General features: G+C 43.9%; 1 protein-coding gene across 8 annotated transcripts in view; it reads right to left on the reverse strand.

Annotated features, from left to right (window-relative positions):
- Positions 1 to 24071, reverse strand: part of SH3PXD2A (SH3 and PX domains 2A) — a 238667-nt gene that overhangs the window by 42978 nt on the left and 171618 nt on the right. For 6 of the 8 annotated variants that reach the window (XM_068197985.1, XM_068197986.1, XM_068197984.1 and 3 more), the window contains one exon: positions 17832 to 17963. In XM_068197985.1, coding sequence (XP_068054086.1) covers positions 17832 to 17963 — 132 coding nt within the window. Of the gene's footprint in view, positions 1 to 17831; positions 17964 to 21694; positions 22118 to 24071 lie in introns of those variants that run through there. The other 2 variants (XM_068197990.1, XM_068197988.1) reach the window with 2 other exon arrangements.

Consider the following 24071-nt stretch of genomic DNA (forward strand, 5'->3'; position numbering starts at 1 on the left):
CAGTTTAGCATTAGTAAATACAAGTTACATCACTGCTCATGTAAATCAGAAGTAATTTGATGAGGCACCAGAAGATTTAAGAGGAAAACAGACATCTCTATCAGCAGGGAGCTCTTGTCCATGCAGTAAAGCCTGACTCCAGCACCTTCCAGTCCTCCCTGTGCTACTCTTGCCAGAATGTTCACACTTTGCAGTGGTTTCAAGTTTCCAAATCAGAACCTTTGCTGGATTTTCAATTCTTAGACCTACCCATGCCAGCAGGAGGAAAGGAAAAAAAAAAAAAAAGATTCTGAAGAATTTTAGTTTTTCCAGACTGCATACCAGGTTTAAGTCCTTATTCTCCTGTTACTATTGTCTATAAGCTCACTTGACAATTTTCAACTCTGCAGATTTACAGCCATTCCTAGCAAAGTATTTCATCCACAAATAAACGCAACCGTCCTTTTTCTGAAGGCAAGAGGAAAATATATAGAAAGCACACAGATGTTTGGCAAGTACATCAAAGCTAGGCTAGTCGGTACAAAAATCCTCCCCAAAACCCTTGACGTTCTCAGTGCTTTAACAACACAATCAAATTTTAAATATGAACAGAGGGGGATTCCAAATGGGTACATACCATCTACAATAATAAATTAATTGGAAGTGCACAGAAACTTGGACTACAGAGAGCTGTACACTAAATTAGATGTCTTTATGTGCCACTTCATTCTGTGAGACCAGGCACACTGAATCTGAATAAATCTTTGTTTTTCACATTAATATGAAATTAGATGAGGTTGGCCAGTGATATCAATTCCTGGCCAGTAGGTATCAACTTACTGTCTTTGGCAAAGTCCTGCTCCTGTGTTGTCTGCACAGATGGAGAAGATGGTACTTGGCTCCTTGAACCCTGTGATTCGCTGCTGTCCCAAGTACAGTCACTTTAGACACTCTTGGATCTTTGGCAAGCAGAGAGCACTTTACCCTCCAACAGTATTTCATAACTTCAGCACGTAATACCTTTTCCAAGGGAGGACAGATGTGCAGGAGTAGTTTCAGTCTTCCAAGAAGTTTTCCATCAGGATCTTAATTTTTCTTTGGCTGTGCAGTCCAAGAGCATAACCACAGCCCCTGCAAGGCTGAAGACAGGAGGCTGCTGCTCGAGCAGTACCTGCTGCCAGCAGACCATCCAGCTGCCCATCTGCTCCTCGGGCTTGGAGCTGCAGCTGTGAGGAGGCCTGCTAGCACACTGCTACTCCACTTTTTTTGAGAATTTTGAAAAGGGAATTGTGCAATAATAGCTTGAGCCCAGGTTGTTCTACAAGGGAAATTTCACCCAGAAGCCATTATGCTAAACATTCAGGTTTTTGAAGGGATAGAGAGGCATCATATGGAATGGGTGGGGGAGAAAGACTATTTTCTTTTCAGAATACCACATATCCCAGTTACAGTAAAGGAACCAGGAATAACACCTATCTGCACTCACAGGTTTGGTTTTGGGCTGTTTTGTTGGTTTGGAGTTTTTTTTTGGTGTATTTTTTTTTTTAATAATTTTGCAATCTTTGAAGAGGAGAGGGATGCAGATGAAGCTTCTGAGCTCAAAAAAATTCACTCTTGGCATGTCAAAGCCAGCAGTAGAAATGCCTGGATCTTCCACAGTGGCTTGGATATGTGCCATAGTAAAAGAAGCCACTTCACAGTGAGCTGCCCTTGAGGGAACACACTCCAGATCATTCAGCTTCAGGGAGAAAAGGCTACTTCCCTTCACTAGAGAGAGCCCCAAGCTATATGTGTGTACATGTACTGCCCCTACCCAAACAGCCATCAGGCTGTTCAGTCAGCCTTGGGGACTGAGGCCGCAAACAAACTGTCATATTCCACAGAAAGGCATCAAAGCCATGGTGATGTTCAACATGGATCACTATTGGCTAAAATAGTAGAAACCCTGCAAAAAAGCAGAAGGGAGAAGAAGCTGATGGGAAAGAGGATGGTTGCATTCCCAAAATACCAGTGAGAAGTCACAGGGTTTCAGGAGGGGTTTGGAAGCTGAAAGCTGAAGGACAGCCACAAATTAACTTTCCAATAGCTGCATTCACCTGAGGAAATCTTATTTGTTTTTGCAAATTACTACTATGACACATTCATTTTTGCTTACTATCCATTTTTTTTTCCAGGAAACCCTGATGCTGCCACCACATGATTAAGAAGTCACTCAAATTCAGCAGAAACCCAACACTCCAGTGTCTTTGGCTGTAGTCAATGACACAGCCTACAAAGAGCAGTTGGGATCTTGTGACATCTGACAGTTTTCCTCTCCTCCAAGACTGACATTAACCAAAAGTCTCCTATTCAAAACAAAACACTAGACAGAACACAACCCACATTCCTATTTTGGGAAAGTCTGGATTGGAAACGTAATTTCTCATCTTGAACCCATGTGTAGCTGTTCAAGTGCAGTTCAGGAGCCATATGACATTTACAGTTTATTCCTTTGAATGCTATAGAAAGCTAATAAAAGAGTGAGGATCATCAGCAGAATGTACTACAAAATGCAACAGAGAGTAAACTGGAGCAAACACTGATCATTTCATACCACTGCTGCCCACCAAGGAGCTTCTGCAGCATAGAAGAGATACGCTTTTGGGAAACAGCAACTTCATGACAAGTTGAGAGTTTGAAAAAGGCAGTTTTTTGAAGGAAGGCTGGGTATTCTCCTTCCAACCTCATCCCAAGCCTGGTCCTCATTTTCATAAGGAACTGTACTTGGATTTTCCAGAGTGGCTGCCACCTATTCAGAAACCAGTCTTGAGCAGAAACAGCAAGGCTACACTGCTGCCAGTTCTTCAGCCCCTGCTTGGTCATGCTGTAAAGTCCTCTGCCTCTGAAATCCCTTCTACCAGCCTTACAATGGTAATTTCTGAACACTTTTGGGCAAAATTCCACCAACAAAATACTACTGCTTTGAAACAGAAGAGGACAGACAAACAGCCAAATACAAATTGAAAGCACCTGCTCAAAAGACTCCACTAGTATCTCAACAGTCCTTGACTAGTCAACACCTTACATTTTTATTTTTAAAACCTACTTCTGCCATGGTTCTTGGACCCTTTAAGCCAACATCATCAAATTCCACTACGGATTTAGACTTCACAACGTGACTTCACTTCTTCAAGCAGAGAGTAACAGTCTTGTGAGAAGGCTTTGCTTCTGCCAGCATCCACTTCCAAGTTCTCCAGCCCTGGACAGCAGAGAATCAAAACAAAACAGGATAGCTGCGTAACAGTGGTCAGCCTCCTGCACGCTCCAGAGCTTCCTGGCTACTGACGAATTTTGTGAGCTGTCAAACAGAGATGGGCCCACCTGCCTGCCTGCCTGATCTGAACTGTACGGCCTGGGTCACCATGTGCCATGCCAATGCAATATTCTGTCCTGTGCATGGAACAGGAGGCACGGCTCAGTCATTTCACGGAAGATTATGAAACTGTATGAACACCCAACTAAACAAAAACCTGATATGGTCCCTCCTGAGAGATGGAGAGGTGCACACAAATATCATGCCCACTTGGGCACCCAGTTATAAGAACTAGAATGATCAGGGACCACTTCCTGACTTGAACAAAGCTGATATCCAGACCAATTCACTGGCAAAAATGTACAAAGTCCAGTCAATCAGTTCATCACTGTCTTAGCATTGGCATTCTTGAATAGAAAGCAGCAAAAGAGCAGAGAAAGGTGGATGGACAACATGACCAGCAATGCAACTCATTTTCCTCCTCCATACTAGAAGTTAACACAGACAGCAGAGAGCACAAGAAAGAAAAATTAAGGAACAGAAGAGGGCATGACAGAAGGATACATCTGAGTAGCAGACATCAAGAAAGAAGTCGATTTTAACTATCCTTTGCATTTCAGGCCACATAGCATCTCCCACAGCTAATGCACCTGGACCATTTTCAAGGATGCTGGTCACACACTGCTCACATAAACTTCATGGGATTAACACTAGAGCCTGTGGGATGAATCATTCATATATCTTTCTTTTTTTATCCCACATTAAAATCTCAAAAGGAAGAAAACAGTGGCTTGCTCATAACAGATTTTCTCTAACTCTCCAAAAACATGCAAAGGACTTGTTACCAATTGGATACGCTAGGGCTACATACACATTCCAAAGGAGTATGCAGCACCAAAATAAAAGCTCCTAAGTTACTTTACATAATTAGCTAAGTTACTTTACATCTTTTACTGTCTTCTGCTGTTCTATAGCTATTTGTTGTATTACAAATAGAAGCTGTCTATCTCAAGTGTGAGCTGGCCATTGGTGAGCATTCAGGGAAACTTGCCTTATTGGGTCACTTTCTCCCAGAATGGAGGACTGCTCACCTTCAGAAGTCAAAGATAAGTAGTTCTGACCTCAGTTACAGCTTCAGTTGAACAGTTGAGACTAAAATTGTGAAATTCGCTTTCTGAAGTGATGGCTGTTTTTATCAATCTAGGTCAGGCTTCACTGCAGCAAGTGAGGCTCCTTCCTGCCAACTCAAACGAAAAACATGAAGTACCAATGGATGGTTTGACTCCAGAGCTCTGCCTTTTAAGTGCAATTCTAGTCCATCCACCAAGACCTGATGATGGCACAGCTTTACAGCTACAGAAAAATGCCTCAGCATCACACTGACAATGGTAAAGTAAAACTTCAGTCCCAAAGCAACACAGGATTTTGATTTCCTTAAACTGAGGAACATACTAGGCTACATTTCCTTAGATTAGAATGTGCTCTTGACAGGAGAAATTAGAGGAGGATTTAGCTTTCACAAGGAAGCATGAATCACATTAGGTTCTTGACAGAAGGTATAGGAGATCAGTGAAAAGGAGCTAGAGACACAGCAGAATAAATGACACCCAGGAAGGAAGTCACTAATCTCCACCTGCACTCAGTTATCCTCCTTGCAGATCTTCCCCCCCATATGCATTTAAGCTTCCACCAAATTTACCTGGGGCCACTCAAGTGGTCCACTCAGGAGTCTGCTCAAATAAGAGGCAAAGAAGAAATAGAGGAAGGATTATAAGACTTGAGAATATGGAGAAGAATTAGTAGGTTTGGCAAGTTTTAGCTGTAGCAGATGGTTTTCCTGATGTACCAAGGACTGGCACTGTTTATTCACAGAAGCCAGAGTAGCTCATCTGGCAGCATGCAGCCATTGCTAAGGTACAGGTGAGTTTGGCCCAGTCACTATTTCAATTCCTGTCACTGCAGTGCCTCCAATACACACTTGCCAAGGGCAAGTGCATGCCCAAGCACTCAGCCTCTACCACATCTACACATAATTGGTGGAAAAAAGGCCCTTGTGCAACTCAAGTGCACCATGCAAGGGGTTGGCTACACTGGCATTTGTCACAGCATTACAAAGGGTGGCTACATCTCATCTGTAATGCAAGTTTCTATGAAACCACCAGCATTTTCCCTCAAATGTCTATTCACAACAATTCCCAGCATCCAGAGCCAAATTTAAACCAGTGTCAGCAGGGATCTTGCAAGACATCCCCAGAACCATTCAGATCCTGAGATCCCACATGCACATTCTGCAGACACTGTCCTTACTGTGGGATGTTGGTTCCTGTTTCAGATTGTTTGCTGGGGAGTCTCTGGGGTGGCATAGAGAAAGCAACACCCTTTCATGTGGCTGACTCTCAAACCTGGATACTTCTGTGAAAGAGATACTTAAATTCCCAGTTTTCAGTGAAGTGGAAAGGTTCACACGCCAGCCCAAGAAGCTCACTTCTTATTTTAAAACCAACAGGCTAACAGTCCAGGAAATGTACAGTCAGTTCTAAAAATACAAAGACATCTGGAATGACCGAGTGTGTAATTTAACTTGTAGCTGGTACAGGAACCAGTTTTTGCTGTGTTCAAGAGGAGCAAAAGAGGCATTTTCTACAGGACTCAGTTATCCCATTTGCCTGGCAATGAAAATAACATCCTATTTCTGGTTATTCTACTTTTATTTAAGGACATTTTGGTCACAGACTACTTGAAGCAAGGGAATAACTTGCATGCTCACCCTGAGCACACAGCCAGCCTGTAATTTTAATTCTTCATACTCTGCAGAGCATTTCCTTCTCAGTAACAGTAAGGAATTTTAGTCAGAATTAAGAACAAAACATAAAAGAAACTGTCCCCAGACTCCTGATCCTGTTTTCAGGCAAACAAGCAAGCTTTACCTTCCCTCCCATGAGTCAGTGTGTGCAGTCTTGTTCTTTCAGACCCCAAGAAATGCACTCTTCAGAGTGGTTTCCAGGACACTGAATAAACTGGCCTTGAGTTTAATCTTAGGGTTTCAATGGTCAGTGATGGATCTTGCCAAGTCCACATTACCCATCCTAAATCTCCAGCAACACTCAGTTAAGGCAAATGGGTTGAGCCTCTCCAAGCAGCTCTGCTCTTCCTCGTGCATGGAGGCCACCAATAACATCCAAAAGCTAAGAAAGTCCATGTGGGAGAATAAAGTGTCATTTCTGAACTTACCAATGTTCAAGCCAATGATTCAGGTTTAATGTTAGATGCTGTCCTTCTAACTTTAGGGTCACCACTGCACAGAGATTTACCCTGCAACGCCCTTCCCCATCACTTCCATTGTATTTGAGTAGGAACCAAGTTTAGGGCTTTCATAACTTCAGTTTCAGCCCACTGGAATTTGTCATTCCAACTCCATTCCAAGTGTGGTCCCTAGGAGCTCTCATCCTTTAAGAAGGATACATTTCACCTGCACACATGGTCACAGTTTGAGAGCCAGCACAGAGCCTCAAGACCTGGACATCAGATCATGAAGATGTCACCTCACCCTCGTCAGCACAGATGTGTGCCTGACAACATTGGTCTGGCTCGTCAGGCTGCTGCTAATCACGAGAAAGCAACTTTCTCTTTTATCTATCAAACCAGTCTGTGATTCTTAAACAAACATATGGCAGGTGTGTTAATAAAGGAGCAAAGTGAAGCTCAGTCTGAGTGCACCCAGCACTGCCCTTACTCTCCAGGGGCTGGGAGACAGGACTGCATTACAGTCAATCTCACCAGCATACTGACCAGAAAGGGTGTGCATGTGATGGGAGAAAGAGATCAGCTGGAGGCAGTTCTGCAGCTGAATCACAACAGCTTTTCAAAGCAACACGTTAGGGCATCCCAGCACACATTCACACTGCAGGAAAAACAGGAGATACAGACCCAAGAGAGGTCTGGGAAATAGTTGCTGTTATCACCAAGATGAAGTTTGACTACGTTGCCAATAAAACTGCAGTCCAGCTTCATTTGAAATAAAGTGATGTCCCAGTGCATGTGCAACTTTCAGATGAAGTCACACTGTAACAAGATACAAAAAACTGAACTTGCCAGTAAATGTAGTAACAAGAAACCAGCCAGTAAAACAGAGCTCCAAGAGGGCCCATCTCATCTTCTACCTCTTCTAGAACTGCTCTGGTTAATCCAGCCACAAGCCAACATCTTACTACAAAAAAAAAAAAATTCTCCACCAAAAATGCCAGAAAGTCTGATGTCACAGCCCGAGGGGGTGGATGGGATGAGCCAACATGCACCTCTTTGTCAAGCCACCCCCTAAAGCTCATTGTATTATGGCAATGATAAGCAAGGCAATTACTCCTATAGGTTTTGCTAAATCTGAAGATGGACAAGAAACTGGTTTGTGGCAAAACTGAACTCTTCTAAACATGAAAACCAAAAGCATGGAGTTATGTTGGTCGTAACTGAAATGTGTCTGCAAATGATTAAAGCTTCCATTTTGCTGCCAAAGTATTATTGGAACTGCTTATTTGCTGTGCAGCTTGGGGAAAAAAAAATCTCTTCCATCCTTTATTAATCTTGTCCTCATCTGACACAACAAATATGCACCATCAGTCTTTTGCTTACTTGGAAAAACAGGCCTGAAAGTCACTCCAAGAACCAAAGTCTTTGTGTATAATTACTGTCTTGATTAACTAGAACAAAGGGCAGAATACATCAGTCATTATGCATTAATTTAGTGTTTTGGGGGCTTATTTAAAGACATTTCATCGACCTGTTTTCTTAAAAGAAACTTTAATATAGCAAAAAACATGAAATAGTTCAAAACAAATTATTTTTTAGGGTTTTTTTTGGTTGGTTGTTTTTTTAAAAGCATTCACATTGAAAGGAATGTAGCTTACAAGGTAACTATGGGACTCATTGGAAGGCCTCAACAATAATACTTGTATCTTCTTGGCCCCAGGTAGTTTCTTGCAGCAGTGCTGAGCTGGTGACCTATTTGGCTGATATAGGAAACTCAATCATTAGAAAGTTTATGCATTCTAATATAAAAAGCAGATTTTCCTTGGAAAGATTTTCCTGGGGCAGGTTTCAGGGTCCTGAAACTGGCAGTGACTGCATAATCAGAGTAGGTAACGAGTAAAGGCTCCAACAGGGGATGCTATGTAATTTTTTTCCTTTTCAGCCTGCCATCCTGGGCTCACAACAGGGTATGCAGGAGAAATGGGGAATTTAACTATATGCTTAGAGCATAAAGTCTCAGCAGAGGAAGATTACATGAGAAGGGAAAGAGGAAGAAACTTGCAGGCAGCTGTAAACTTCAGAATTGAAGTTTTCAGAGACTGGTGGATATCCTACTCTTCAGGAGCAGCTGGATGTGCTGTATGGCAAACTTAAAGGTAGCAAAGCCTGCGTGCCACTGCTTCTCCACTCTTACCGATGTGCCCTGCTCGTCTGAAGCTGAAGTGCCTTCAGGCACAACTAAGTCTTCAAGTCTGTGGTTTCAGTGGTCACATCCCACCCTCTCCCCAGCAGACAGACTAACGGGGCAGTCTCAGAAATCCTGGAACAGATTTCAGGCCCACAGCTAGCAAATACAAAGCCCAGACAGGCTTGCTCCCTCTCCTGCTCCTAGAGGAGGTCTGAGGGGTCTCAGAGCTTTGGATATGGAGAAATCAAAACAGATGCAGATGAGAAACAATCTTTGCAAGGGCCGATCTTTTTCCTCCTTTGAAATACACTTCTTGTAGTCTGAAGACAAGAAAAATCTCCTCACATGCTGACCTGGCAACCAGGACCTCTTTCAGTCCTGCCCAGCAAGTGGGCTTCATCTGCTGGCACTTATGAGGCAGGGGAGTTCCTCTCTTTGGCCTCCAATTCCCATTTCTTGAGAAATGTAGATGTCCTCTAACCTACAATTAGACTGGAGATCTAACCACAATTAAATGAGTAGTATATTGTTCTACGTCAAGCCAGGTGGGCAGAAGTTGAAAAGGGAACCTGTTTGATTCAGTGGAATGCTTAGAAGACAGCATGGAAAAAACCCAACCCTAGAGATAAGTATTTAATATACTTGGTGACTTCCTAGTCACAGCAATTACCCTTCTCCTGAGCTGTGAGAAATTTAGAGGTGTGGGAGAGCTGTCCCACAGAGGCATGATATCAGCTAAAGAAAAGACAAATAAATGCAAAAGTCAAAGTGGTTGGACTTTAGATGTCTCCACAAAATGGAAAAAACCCCACATATTTGAACTAGCCCTGTCAGAACACCAGTTGCCCAAGATTAGGACAAACGATGGGAGTAAGACTAGAAAAATGAATATAAACCACACATTATAGCCCAAAACATTTGAAAAAAATATGTTCTAGAGGACCAATTTCAAATTGGAAGCCGTTTTAAGTCTTAATCTGGAGAGATGTTTCTTTAAAACTCTTTAAAAGTGAACACTACATAAAAAGGATCTGATAAGTAGTGTTAAAAAGGAGAATGGTTTAGAGAAACATGACCCCATTACATCTTTTGTGTCCGTATGACTTGTTAATCACTCTATTCCCTCTATAGGGGAATGAAAGAGGCCGTGTTGCTTGGAAAATAGTAATGAATTTCTTACTACTCTGAAACCTTCAACTACGAACCCAAGAGAACATCAGTACTACTTTTGCAAGGCTTTATAAACACACCAAAGGTCACTTTAGTATGACATTGAGTTGCTCCCAAATCAAGTGGGAACCCCGATAACACAAGCCACAGTCATCACTCCATCCCAACAGGAAAAACAGCCCCAGCAGCAGAGCTCCAGAACAGCCGGAAGGTGTCCCAGGAAAGCTTCAGCAGAAGGAGGCACTGCAAAGGGCAGAGTTTTAGCAGACAGACATATTTCAAATGTTCTTAACGAGCTTGTCATCAAGGAGGCAGAGCAAATACCAACTGCAATTTGAAGCTGGGCAAAGGAAAAGCAAGCAAGGATGTCTTTGAAATGCAGAAGAGATGGAAATGTCACAGCACAATTAAAGGGACACTCTCACCTTGTCACAGGGCTGGAACAAATAGCACCAGCAGAAAAGTAGGAGCCCGCCTTAATCCCTTAGTACAGTCACAAAACAATAGGCATTTCAGAGGTGGCAGTGGAGAACAACCTCATTTTCCACAGTGATGGAGGACCAGTACAAAACAAACAGAGTAGTAACAACCCTGCTTTGGTTCCAACACAGAATTGCCTGCCAAGCTCTTAAAAAGAAACAAACGTCAATTGCCATGTAAGTTACTAAGTGGGGCAGAGGAAGCCATTTAGACATCACAAAATAGCAACATAAATATCACAAAACATTCATAATTCAAGAATTTTGTTTTATGCAACAACATCCCAAGCTCAGCTGAGGTGTTGGTGTGGTGGTGCTCAAGCAATAGGCTGGCCTAGGAACTTCAGTCCCAACCCCTAATCATTCAAACCTATGTACAGGGCAGCCTTGAACTGCAGCTCAGAGGTAACTACTTCAGAAGTGCTGTGGCACGATTCCTTTCTGGGCACAGTAAATTCAAGTTTAATTGTGGAAAATCAAACGAGGGCTTCAGCGATACCAACATGTTCTGACTGCTGAAAGTAAAACAGCCAGAAAAAGAAAGCAGCTATCATCCTCCTAATCCTTGCAGAGGCACAGAGTTAAAAATTCAACCAGATTAGGAAAAAGGCAAGAAAAAAAGGTGTTCATAAAATAGCTTACAAAACAATCACCAGAGAGCTCAGGGTAGGCTGTCAAGGGCTACCCTGACATCTGCTAAAGTCATTAGACAGTGTCACCCCACCCTTGGGCTCCCAAGGGCAAGAGCAGAGGAGGGAGGGCTCCTCCTCATCTCCTGCTGATCCGGCTGTTTCTGGCGTGAGTGTAAATTCTCTCCATCCATTCAACATTTTGCAAACAGGCCACTGGAAGAGGGAGTGCCTGTTTGCAGGGTTGGTCAGGCACTGTATTCCCAGAAAAGAGCTGATTTCCAGGAGAACTTGGCTAGAGCAAATCATCACATCCAGTTTTACCTCTCTGCTCTAAGTTTGTCCCAGGCTTCCCTTGGAGCCAGCACAGAGCCTGGGTTAGTACAGATGTGCCTGTTCCTGCTATCAATATTCCATTTCCACTGACTACTTTAAAACAAGGCACCCAGGCTCCCTCCGGAGCCAGCAGTTTCCAAGACAGCCAGAATTTAAAATAAACCCATCCTTTGCAACCAGATTCACCAACAGGATGCTTTGCTTATACTGTTGCAGAACAAAGCAAAAGAACAACCAGCCTTGATCACTGCCTCCAAAAAGCCTGAAGACAAAGACACTGTTGCAGTGAGACAAGCAAGTGCCGCTGAGCATCCACTCACAGCTCTGAACCTCTGTCTGCCCAGAGCAGCCCTTCTCCAGCCCTGAGCTGCAAACATCTGAAGGAGAAAAGAATCTCTGCTTTGCCAGCATCGTCCCTGTTTGGAGAGAGAACTTCTACAAACACTGTTTTTTATGACATTAAACAACTTTCCAGTAACTCCTAGCCAAAAGTTCCGAATCATCCACCCGTCCTCCTCAGATGGCCTGGGTTTGACTGCATTAGTACGTACACTGGACAGAAACTGCAGCAGGACAGGAACTGATTCATAAGAGGATCAAGTATCCTCTGCTGCTGGGCTGGTGCCAGAAAGGCAGGACACATGGCAAGGCAGTGCTGCATTCAGAATGGACACTGAAGGCTACACACCTTTGTTTTCTAAAAAGGGGCTTGGGGTGGTCCTTCCTTAAACCTGGCTCTCCTTGTTAGAGAGTTATGAACACTGGCACATACAGAAGCAGCCAGACAAGCTGTCCCAGGTACTTAGTGGTGGCCATTCACCTAAACCTGTCCTCTGGAATAAAGCCAACAGTGCTAGAGGAAAAGTGTTCTACCTACAAAAGTGTTTGTTTCTTCTCAAATTCCAGGCACAGCCCAAGGACTGACCAAGAAGGAAAGGGCTGCTGTATAAGGGAGTATTTACTTTTTATATCACAACCTTGGTCTCTTACAAGGCTTAAAATTCAAATACACAGACACACTGGGAACAAGTGGAAACACAGAGAACTGAAGTAGTTTCTCAGAACAAACAGCAGGGCAAAGCTGGGTGTGCAAACAGAAATCAAGTCCTGCACCATATCTGATGAATTGCACTCTGTTGAAATGCTACATAAGGGGGAAAAAAAGCTCACTTTCTAAAGGAACCCAACACACACACCAACCGTACCTAAAATAAAGTATAGTGTTGGCAATTTCTGTGTCTGGTAGCACGTCTGACTAGTGGATGCAAAGCTATTGACAATTCACAAGCAAACTAGGAAACTGCATTTGCAATTTCGTCTAGAGCTACAGCCACATTTGAAACCCAGAAAGCTGCTGGATTGCCACTTACTTATCTGTTAGAATAAGCAGAAGTGTACTGGGTTTGGCCAGCTTTTACATGATAATACTAATGCTCAGAGATACTTGCTAGCAGTGCACAGAGGCCCTTCTCTGTATAGAGGGGGGATCAGGAAGACAAGGATCTAGAAAAAGAGGTAGAGCAGCAAAAAGCAGATGCAAGACAGAAACAGTGATCTTCACAAAATTTAAAACAAAAGCCCAACCAACACTAAAGAAACATGACTAAAAATCAATGCTACTTGCAAAAACAGGAACAACAGAAGGGCTATAAAGATGCATGATTGTTCCATGAGTAGCAAGAAACCCCATTTCTCTGTTTCTACTTAGAACACTTTAAGGGTGTGTCTTTAGCCAAGATGCAGCAGTTAACCATGAAAGTAACCTTGGCCCCTTCTGGTACCAAATAAATCCACTTACTTAACCCTGGAAAGCAACACCTTCAAATAAAGGGTGCTGTGTTCCCCATGAAGAGGCAGAAGCCTAACTCCAAAAGCCCTCAATCTAAGAACAGGGAGCTTCCAATACAGAAGCCAGCGCATCCCCAGGAATTGAGAGTTGCGTCCTTTCTATGTCCCTTTTCTAGGCCATGACTGCAGCCAGTAAGCAGCACCAGTGAAACCAAATGGTGTAGCAGAGAACATTGCCAGGCACACACTCATCTCGTGACATGGTGTGGACAACCAGCAAGTCCCAGGATCTCCAAGCCAGGACTCCCAGATGAGCAAAAATCTTCCTCATGGATACTTCAGTGCCAAGTCCACATCCCAGATAAAGAGAGAAAAGCAGCCTCCCTTCCCAGAGATTCCTTTGGGTCCTGATAAAGTTACACTAACCATAATAGCCTTGTTTTATGTATTACATGTACTGTAACACTGAAAATTGGTCTGCAGTTATGTAATTGCAGAGGAAATGGCTACAGCCCTGCTCAGCCCAGCTGAAAACGCCATCCCACGACGTTTCCACCGCAAGCACGGCTCCCAGGGGCTGCAAGGAAAGAGCTCCCATCCTGTCTGCAAGCAGAGCAGCAGCAGCAGAGGCAGAGGTGCTCGGGACTGTGCTCATACTTCGCTGTCCGACAGGTTTTCCATTGCAAACGCTGCCGACACAGTTTATAGCTTGACCACTTCAAGCCACATCCATGCAAAACTTGGCAGAGAGGGAGCTGCTCTGGTCCTCCCTCTTCCACCTTAAAGAAATCTGTCAAGATTCCTGCTTTAAAGTCACAACATTTCTCTTCTGCAACAGAAATGCATTTTTAAGTCATTCCATGAGGCTTTTTTTGGTTAAGGTTTAAAAGAAGCCTATGTAGGCGACAGACAGGACTTACGTCAACTACACACATAGATTTTCTGAAACAACTCAGAAATGTTTAGATAGTGTTGGACAGAGCAGGTTGATTACACCATGCCTTTAAACAAATCACAGTCATTTCTAGCAAGAAATACAAGCCCTGTAACTATAGCCCCTTTCCAGACAACATCTGCAGAGACTGTAAACCTCCTTTTTTTCTCCTGATGCATTTGTGACCATTGCTACATGCAGATTTCCTCCCAGTTAAGGAAAAAAAGGAAGAGGTAAGTATTCATCAGATACAACAGGCATACTGGGTATTTTGGTCTTATAAACAGAATTAAGGTCTGAAGGACAACTTTCGTTGAGCCAAGATAGGCGTTTGCTGCAAAAACCAAGTGCTGGAGCCTGAGAGCTGGTACACTACTAAATAACTTGTTCTGAAGTACAACAGCTTTATTTAAGTCTAGCAAGGTTTGCTTCCACAGTAATTGCAGCAACAACCAAGTTAGAGTGACCCAAGGGCTTCACAACTCAGATTAAGCGTTTTGGAAGTTATTCACCACATATACTACACTGACCTTGCTCTTAAGTCATAATACTGGGCAGAAGTTTGACCTTCAAATAATGTCCAAGTAATAACTTTCCCTAGCAAAATAATGAAGACAATTTATCCAACTCTTTCAGTGAAAGAGAAAACGAAATTAGACAAGGCCCGTCTCTTATATGAGAAAATTAACACCGACTAATACTATACAGTAAGCGTGACACACTTGAGGTGAAGCTAAAGAAGCTTCATGAAATACCAGATAAGGCTTGAATAAAACAAATACCAGATATTTCCCCCACCCCTTCTACCTTTGCCCTCTACACTGGGCTCTGAACAAGCACAGCTTACAGGAAAGCACAGAATTTGGAAGCAAACATCAGAAAATATGGTAGCTCTAGCTCAGGCCCTAGAAGTGTGCAGAAGAAAACATCTAGCAGGATATGAATCATCATTTGGAAACTGATTGTGAGGTTCCTTGTGCAAAAAACATAGGGACATTTGACCAGAAAAGAGAAGGTGTTTCTTTCCTATGAAAGCCATGCAACAAAGCCAAGTTAAAGTTTTTTCTTCTCCAGAAAACAAAAGAACCATTTAAGTGTCCTTGGTATCAGCAGGCAAACCGATTCAGGCAAGGTTTTAAAATGAAACGGTCATCTGTGCCTTCACACATCTAACTTCCCCAAATTGCAGTTAAACACCCAAAGCAGACATGATATGCTATATACATGTCTGTACATACAAGGAAGTTCAAAATATTGGCCCAACATCACATCCAACACACACTGTCCAGTCTGACAGGACTTTTCAGCTGTCAGCTAACAAGCGGTCCAGCCACTTTTCCTTCCTTTCACTGAAGACACTGTCCCTGCTGCAAGTGACATCCAAATCACCTTGCATCCCCTTTCTATGGATCAGAAGAATGAGCCTAATTTATACATCACAGGTAGAGCTTCACAACACTTAAAGGCCAACATAACCATACAGTCAAATGAAGTATTACAAATGTGCATAGCCAAATAATTTTATTTTCTTGGAAATTATATCCCCCTGTTCTTAGAGGTCATAACCACATCTTCTAGGTTTGCTTGCTTACACTAAGCAGATACTCAATTTCAAGCCAAAATTCGTAAGTTCTGAATGTTGACTGTTGACAAAATTTTGCTAGTTTCATTACATGCCATCCAAAGGTTCAGCTGTAGCTGACGAGACAAGATACAGTACTGAAGTCATTCCTATGGTATCCCTAACCTAGGGAAGAATTAAGAGACTGTTTGGAGTCCTGTTATTGGAATAACTAAATCATGAGCTTCCTGCAAGAACAATTTAAAAAGGCATCCAAGCAAGTGATGCTCTCTCCACCACCAATATGGGACTTAAGAGCTTATATCTTGTTTTTTGTGGTTTTTTTTAAAGGATGTAGATATCTTTATTTTGTACATATATAAATATAAAGGGCAAAATCACAGCATGGAATTCCAGACTTCAGATTTCCTTTCTTGTTTACATGGACATTAAGGAATCTGGCTGCCAAGCATCAGAATATGGTTTTAAGGAGTATAATCCAAATTCAAGGATGTTCCCTGAGAAGAGCCCCATTCCAGGACCTACTAATTAATTCAAACCCTGACATTCTCCATTTCTATCTCTGCATTCCATGTGGTTCAATACAATGTGGTCTGAACTGTACAAGGCAGAGAGGCCACACTAAATGAAAACACAAAGGAACTGTAACTGGAATTCAGACACTTCTTGTATTATTTAAGAGCCCAATTAATTCCCTTGGCTCCATAAGCCATTATCGAAGATAGGGATATCATGGATATGAATATAAGTTGCCACAATATAACCAGGCTTCTTGCTCTGCTGACAGGGACACTCACTATTGACAATGAGAAACCTCAGGCTTGGAAGGAAGGATGCTTGACCACTAGGCCAGACACAGTTCAAGAAGTGAAGACATTTTTCCCTCTTCAGTCATAACTACTGCTGTTAAGTGGGGCAGATGAACAGTTTGGTTTCTATTAGTTTTGCAAGTGATACAGTCAGTACCCAGGAGATGGGTATTTCTGCTCACACTAGCCAGTGCCTTTCCACACAAAATCCTTTTGGACTCCACGCTAAATCACCAGCCAGCAAATGAGTGTATCACTTTGAGCCAAGCAAGCATGAGGCTCTCATACAACAGAGAAATTACCACTCCATTAAAAGAAGGGAAAAAATACAATGCATGGTCATCTCTGTGGATAACCTGGCTCAAAGCTCTGGAAGCTGAATTTGAACCTCGGATCAGAGTGCCCCAGTGTCCCCAAGCTCTGCTGTGCCTAGCACACTCCAGAGCCTGCCAGTGGTGAGAGCCCTGAACGTGGAGGTACCACAGTGTGAGCCCTGGCTTGAACAGATCCAAATGTCAGCAGCTCCTCTGGATGAGGACACACAAGTCATGAGTGGGCTAGAAACCAGTCCTGGACAACAGCTCTGGATTAATACACAAGGAGTGCTGGAGAGGAGGAGGGGGAGCTGCTGAAGACAGGCAGTTATTCAAACCAGCTGCTAAGCCACTCCAACCACTCACACGTACACAGTCTCCTGCATATGTTCTGCCCAACTCAAAGCTACCAGGCATCCAAAAGTTAGAGTACAGAAAAGAAATCTATACAAACATTTGCCAAAAAATCTCATTTTCCAAGTGCAAGCTGGTTATTCCACGCATGGCAGAAGGGGATTTCAGCTTGCTTTTACATGACAGCCTCTGCCTCTATGCCTCAAAATTCCCCAATTAACACTTCTGCAAGAAGTTTTGAAACTGTGCATGGCCACGTATTTATCTACGCACATTCTCTCCCCTCCCTACTGAGCTCTGGGCCACAGGCTAAGCTGTCAAGCCAAGTTTCATCCCAAGCAATTTTTAAACACTCATCCTATAAATCCTCTGCAATGGGAGTTAGTAATGGAAATACTGACAGAAACTTGAAGAGACAGCAGGGCAACTATAGCAGCGTACTATACATCAGCTTCATTAGCTTCAGATCCTTCTCTCCGCCACCTTCATTTTCCATTAGTGTACCTTGGCTAATTAACACACAAAACCTATGAAACATTCTTACAGTAGAAGGCAACATTTGGCCCCCAGCCCAAATCAACATCGAAAAACTTCAACATCCTCTGCCAGACATAGTAACAGTACCAGATGGAGCAAATGTACAGCTAACAAGTAGTGATGAGGAAACTGAAAGCAGAGGAACAAATGCAAAAATCAGACCATTAAAAGAGGGAAAAGCAGCAAATATAACTTACCACTTTCATTTTTCTCTATGACATCCACGACCTCTCCAGCCTGGAGGCTGATCTCAGAGTTCTCCTGCTTCTCATAGTTGGACACCACCACATATTGTTCCAGGATCATGGGTTCAGAGCTAGCATCAGCACCTGGGGAAGGGAAAAAGCAAGCCGTAAGCCAGCTTCCAGCCATGGCTCCTTGAGCGCGACCTCCGTCCATCCGATTCACAACAGGCCAACTTGTCACCAGAGCCAAGCGAATCAGCAAACAACCCTGGCTCGCAGCATATCCCCAAATGGCTGGCCATATAGAAACAGCCTCCTCTGGCCCACAACCCAGCAGCACAGAGGGACATTGGAGAGAAGAAGAAGAAAAAAGGGGAGGAAAAAAAATATAAAAAGGAGCCAAAAAAGTGAATTATTTGCACAGTTTCATGATGGATTCTGAAAATAAACCTCTTCCCAACATGGTTTCCACAATGCTTGCTCCCATTCAGAGAAAAAAATCCTGGGCAGAAGCAGTATAAATCCACAGCTGAGCCATCCCCCCAGTAAACCCAAAGAAGAAACAGCTCTCCCCTTGGCGGCTCAGCTCCTTCTCCACTCTAAAGGCTTGAGCTGAAAGTCAAGAGGGGGCTGTAGATGCCAATCATATTCGTCTGCACTGCAGCCCTTAAATAGAAACACATGAGCGGGGCTGAAAGAGAGGGAGGTGGGGTGGTGGGGTGGAGGGAGGGAGGGGAGGGCGGGGAAGAGTGTTTACTTGAACCAGAGGAAGAAAAAGAGCTCCAGCGGCAGATCGCTGCTCGAACACGGCCGCCCCCCGCCTGCCCCGCGGTTCCGCATTCCCCCGGCAGAGCAGCCCCGGCAGGACGGGTCCCGGCTCCCCCTCTCCATCGCCCTTCTGGAGCCCTCGGAGTCAACCCCCAGTTTTTGATTTCTCTTCGGAGCAAGGGCTTTCGGCTGTCAGAGCCATTTATGAATGAGAGCGGGCGCTCACGCCAACAGGGGCCACGAAAGGTGCAGAATTACGCTCTCCTGCCTCCCTTCCCCCACATTACTGGTCTTTTAAAAATCATTATTATTTCTGACTTTTTCACCCCCAAACCGAAATCATGCATTTCGAGGTGGAGCCACGAGGCAGGCACAGCACAGTGCCAGATGTGCAGGGAGCCCTCGGGCTGCAGCCTCTGGCTCTGCAGCGCAACACAAACAGTGCGGACGGCGCCTCTGCGCTCCCAAAGCCGGGCACAGACCGGCTGGGCTCGGCCCAGAAACCGCCCTGAAAAGCCATGAGAGCCTCTCAGTTTAGGTCTTAACTTTGTAACAGCCAGCATGCCTTAATGCAAAATTATTGTACAGGTTTTCTCAATTACAGCTGTTTGGGACACTGGCAGTATTATACTTTTTACGTATTAAGAGGCAGTTCCTGTTGCTCTGGATTAAGATGCGAGTTGAAAGGGAGGACAGAAGCAGATATACAACTTGCTGAATGAACCATTTTATACAACAGGGACACAGCCAGGAGCAGACTCCAGGTTTTCCTGAATTTCTGATGACAAATTGGCTACAAGAGACGGGAAGGAAGTAGCATGGTCTGAAACTGTCCACCAGAAAAGTCAAGGGACTGACAGCCAAGCACAGGATGCTGGGTGCTGTATTTCCGAACTCGGCATGTTCATATGTGTTTGGACTGGAGATGCAAAGTGATTCTACAGACAAGTAATTAGCATCCCTGCCAAGAAAGAGGTAAAGAATGCATCGGCCATTAAAACAGCATCCTGTGAAATGAAAATCCTAGAAAAAAAAGCAATTAATTCAACTGTTTCCTGAAAGGAAACACTATCACAATGCCTCCCCTTGGACCACGTTTAAGAAATCCAGAAAATTAGAAGACTTCCTTGCTCCCTAAGCATGCCTCAGCCTCTCCTCAAATTACATGAGTTAATTTTCTTTAAAGGGGAGCCATCTCCTCTAGAAGCTTGTGTTTAAGAGATTTAGCATTTCTATAGATAATTGAACCACAGCCAGTAGCAGGAATAGGAGGAGAAGACCATGAACTGACAACATGGAAATTGATAATGCAAATTTTCACCATAGCTGTCCATTCCAAATATGCATCATGTTTCTCTTCATGATCAATCAACCTGACTCATGCACTCTGGTTTAAACCAGTGCTAGTTGGGCTATCTAGAGTACAATGAGATGCCTTCCCCTGTTTCATACTGTTTCCCACACAGTTTTTTCTCCAGTCCAGAATCCAGCAGCACTATAATCTTCCTTCAACCTGCTTAGGCAAGTAATACCTACAACCCTTACTTCATTTTAGTCCTGAGATAAATACAAGTTTTTTAACCAGAAACAAAAGCTGTTATGGACTGTCTGTCTATGCGTGTGCACCAGCAGAGAATTCAGTGTGTAGAAAGGCAAGAGGGACCAAACAGTGGTAAGGGGAGCAGGAAGCTAATTGCTAAACCAACAACTCAGATGTCTTCTTTCCTCCAGCCTAGTAGGCAGTTTTCATGGGACTGGAGTAATGAAAAAAATCCAGAAGACTGCATTGGCTTGCTGGCAGGAGCAGTGTTCATGTGATGCATGTGTCCCTGCTGGGAACAAAGAGAGGACCAGGCTGGAGCGCAGGCTGGCAAACACCCCGCCAGCAGCCACAGAGGACCTGCCAGGGACTGTGTGCCAGGGGAATGCCCTTGCCAGGAAACATGGAGAATCAGCACTTCAAATCCACCTCCACAATTCTGCTAAAAAAAAAAAAAAAAAAAAAAAAAAAAAAAAAAAAAAAAAAAAGTACTTAAAACAGTTTGGCAAGATAGGTTATATCAGAATTCTCGTATCTGAAATCCAGCAGGGTTTCTCTGGGTTACTGTGTCCTGCCTTGGATAAGGTAGTCACTGCAGGAGGATTTCTTTGTCACTACAGTGGCTGGAGGAACACATACAATTAAGTGATTGTTTTAACAGGCGCTTGTATAACTGCTACAGGGCTCCTATTAAGACAAAAAAAATAGGGTGATAAATTCCTTGTTCTAGGAAGTAACCAAGGTCAAACAAACTTGTTCATTTACAGCTGCAGCAGATCATGGCTAGAGGATATCCCCCTTTCGAGGTGTGGGGTCCCTGTGGCTCCTGGAGTGATGGTCACCCAAGATTAGGTACTGCACAATGGGGAAGATTTCAGTAAGAGCAAAGAAAGGAAGAAAAGGAGGAGGAAAAGACAGAGAAACAGCTCCTTTCAGTAACCAAAAGCCTTAACCATTTTCTGGGTAGCTTGGTTCGGGTTGTTACTACATTTCCTTCAGGCACAGTCAGTAGAGCAAAGGACTCTAATCCTCCTCAGCCTTCCACCACCCACAAGCTTTAGATGAATTACTGCTCAGTGACACTCAGGATGCCCACAACATTGCTGGTACACTATGTCAGACTCTCCAAAGGGGATTCAAAAGAACAAGACAGGCAACACCACAGGCAGCACAGCACCAATTACGCCCGCTGCCCTGGGCACTTCCACATCCCTGCCAATTAGTTCAGGTCTAATTTGTAACACAGGACACAGCATGCATTGAAGAGTAACAGCCTGCTCAGTGTGAGCATGCCAGGGGACAGGGATGCAGCATGGCACGAGTTCCCCAGCAAGCTCCCATGCAGCTGCAATGCCACCCTGACACAACAGCCCTACTTTTTAAAAAGCATCTTCAGCCCAGGCAGGAGAAGTGGAGAGCAGAGGATAGGATAACATTGATGTGCCAGGTAGAGGTCCCCCCTCCTCTCCCTCCAAAAAAGCAGAATTAGTGTTTTGGTTAAGCTCCAACTCGCAAGCCCTCCCCAGAGCAGAGCACAGATTGCTGGCTGAAATAAGAGTTTGCTTGCCTCTCCATTTCTTTTTGCCTCGAGTCCGTTTCCTGGTTAAAGTCTTGAGGATACCCCTCCTCCTCTCCATAGGGCTCCACTTTACAATCCTCCCGCTCCTCACCTCAGCTCTTCTCTTCCTGGGGCGGAGCAGAAATGTCATTGGAGCTTGTCCATGCCCCTCACAGTTGGCACTATTAAGTGACAACAGTTGCACCCTGTCCCCCTCACCAGGCAGCGAGGAGGGAGCATCATTCCTCCTGCTACACTCAGAGACCAGCAACTACTGTGAAAGTCTCCTAAATGAGAGCGCAGAACGTCTGTTCCAACAACATCATCCTCCTCCTCCTGTGTTGCAACAGCTAAGACCTACGATGGTTTTGCAATAGCCAAAAATGAAAACCACCAACTGGACTCCAAAAATAAAATCATCTGGATATGGGAATGTGAGACTCCTGATCTTTGCCAGATTACTCTGTTGTTATCAGGCTATAAACATGTCTGCTCTTTTAATCCATACAGTGCACAGACTTTTATATTGCTCTTTCATGATTATCAATCAAATGTTTACAGATTAAGACTAAATGAATTAGTACTGGGCTGGTCAGTGGAAGTCCTGCAGAAGCAGCCAAAACCACAGAAACGGCCAGTGAACGCCATAAGGGTGAGTCACAGCTGAACAACCAACTGGCAGGTAGTCCAGCCCTTCCGACATGGGCACAACTGCTGGGGACACGTGCAGAGTCTGCATGCTCGGGCGTCTGGCAGACACGGCCCCCAGTGTCCTGGCATTCCGTGATAATGGCAGAGCTCTGCACTTTTCCATGCATAGGGAGGAGTAACTGTGGTAGCTTGGATCTAGAGCTGCGGTTTCTTGTTAAAGACAGCTCTTGAAGGGTAAACTTTTATGTATCTCTGGAAAACTCCTTTCAGGGGAGGACAAAGGGGAAAAAAAAAAAAAAAGCCCAGAAGAGCAGCAAGCCTACTCAAAATCCTCAGATCAGTCTAACCCCTTAGCGCTATCATACACCCAGTTCTGAACACATGGGATTCCTTCCCCTAAAAACCTCACCTCTTTTCGTTCTTATCAGAAGGACCACAGGACTATAATAAATAAACATTAAAATTGCATGTTTTCTTTAAGCCTTCTACCCGTGATTTATCCTGAGCTGTGTTAAGATACAGAGCTTAGTTACATCTAAAAATTGGGTTAAATGTGTATTGCACACAAAATAAAACAGACTTTGCCAAGTAATGCATGTAAGAGTACACAAGAGTTTATCATATTGCAGCAGTGTTAGGAAAGTAGTTCTTAAAATAACCAGTTCCTAGAGTAAGCAGTGAGATGAGACTAATGAAGCCTGCTACAAATCTCTATGGGGACAACATGGATTCAGATCAAAACTGTGCTTCCCAGTCTAGGATTTCTCTTCTATTCAGTGAGAGGGTTTTTGTTTTGTCTTGGTGTTTTGGATATTTGTACATTTTTTATTCTTTGTGTGCCCCAAACAACTGGGGCTTTGACTCATCTCCTAAATATTCCTGCACTACAGCCTGTCACGCTTCAGCCCCGTTGCCACTCACCAAAATTCAGACTGTATTAACACATCAATTATTCCTGGAGGTAAGACTACTATTGCTACAAGCTGTGAGTGAAGGGGATTTATCTTCATCCCTCCCACCATATAGCAATCCTTCCAATCCCAATAGTGTTTAACCTCAGAGCTCAGAGGCTCTTGGTGTAGCAGCCCTGAGCCACAAAGCTTTAGGGACAGAGACAAAAGTTTATCACCTCCGACAGTTACTTCAGAAATTCAGTACAAATCCAGTCTCAATGTCTGGATTATTGCCAATTATAGAAGAAAAATATTTGGGCAAGTTTATCAAATGGGTTATTAAAACACTGTGATTTCTGTAATTCTTTCCTGAGCCTGGCCAGGTAGCTCTTTTACAAGCACAAAGACACTCTACTGCCTTTTCAGAAGAGAGTTTCAGAAGCAGGTGACACCCTGCTATTAGAGATGGGTGGAAGCAGAAAGGGAATAGTTTGAATCTGACCACCTAGGTAATGCAGAAGACCCGAAGTCAGAGAAGTTTAGCCTAAAACCTTCTCCAAATCCTGAAGAATACCCAAGAATTAAACAAAATTGAGCATTATGCAGCCAGCAATGGCTAGGTTAGTACATAGACCCTCTCACCCCAGGCTGGCAGCCATGACTGATGTACGAGAAGTTTCTCCCTAAGTGAGCATCCATCCAACTATCCACCTTCCTTGCTCATGTGCTCTGCAAGCCTTTCAGGACACTGGGCAATAGTAGCCAAAGCTCTAGCCTTTCTTGCTATCTTTTTGGCTAAACATGCCTAGATGGTAACTCTGTGGCGTGCACTAAGTCTCTCC

This window comes from Anomalospiza imberbis, chromosome 8 (genome assembly GCF_031753505.1).
Source record: "Anomalospiza imberbis isolate Cuckoo-Finch-1a 21T00152 chromosome 8, ASM3175350v1, whole genome shotgun sequence".
Classification (NCBI taxonomy): Eukaryota; Metazoa; Chordata; class Aves; order Passeriformes; family Viduidae; genus Anomalospiza; species Anomalospiza imberbis.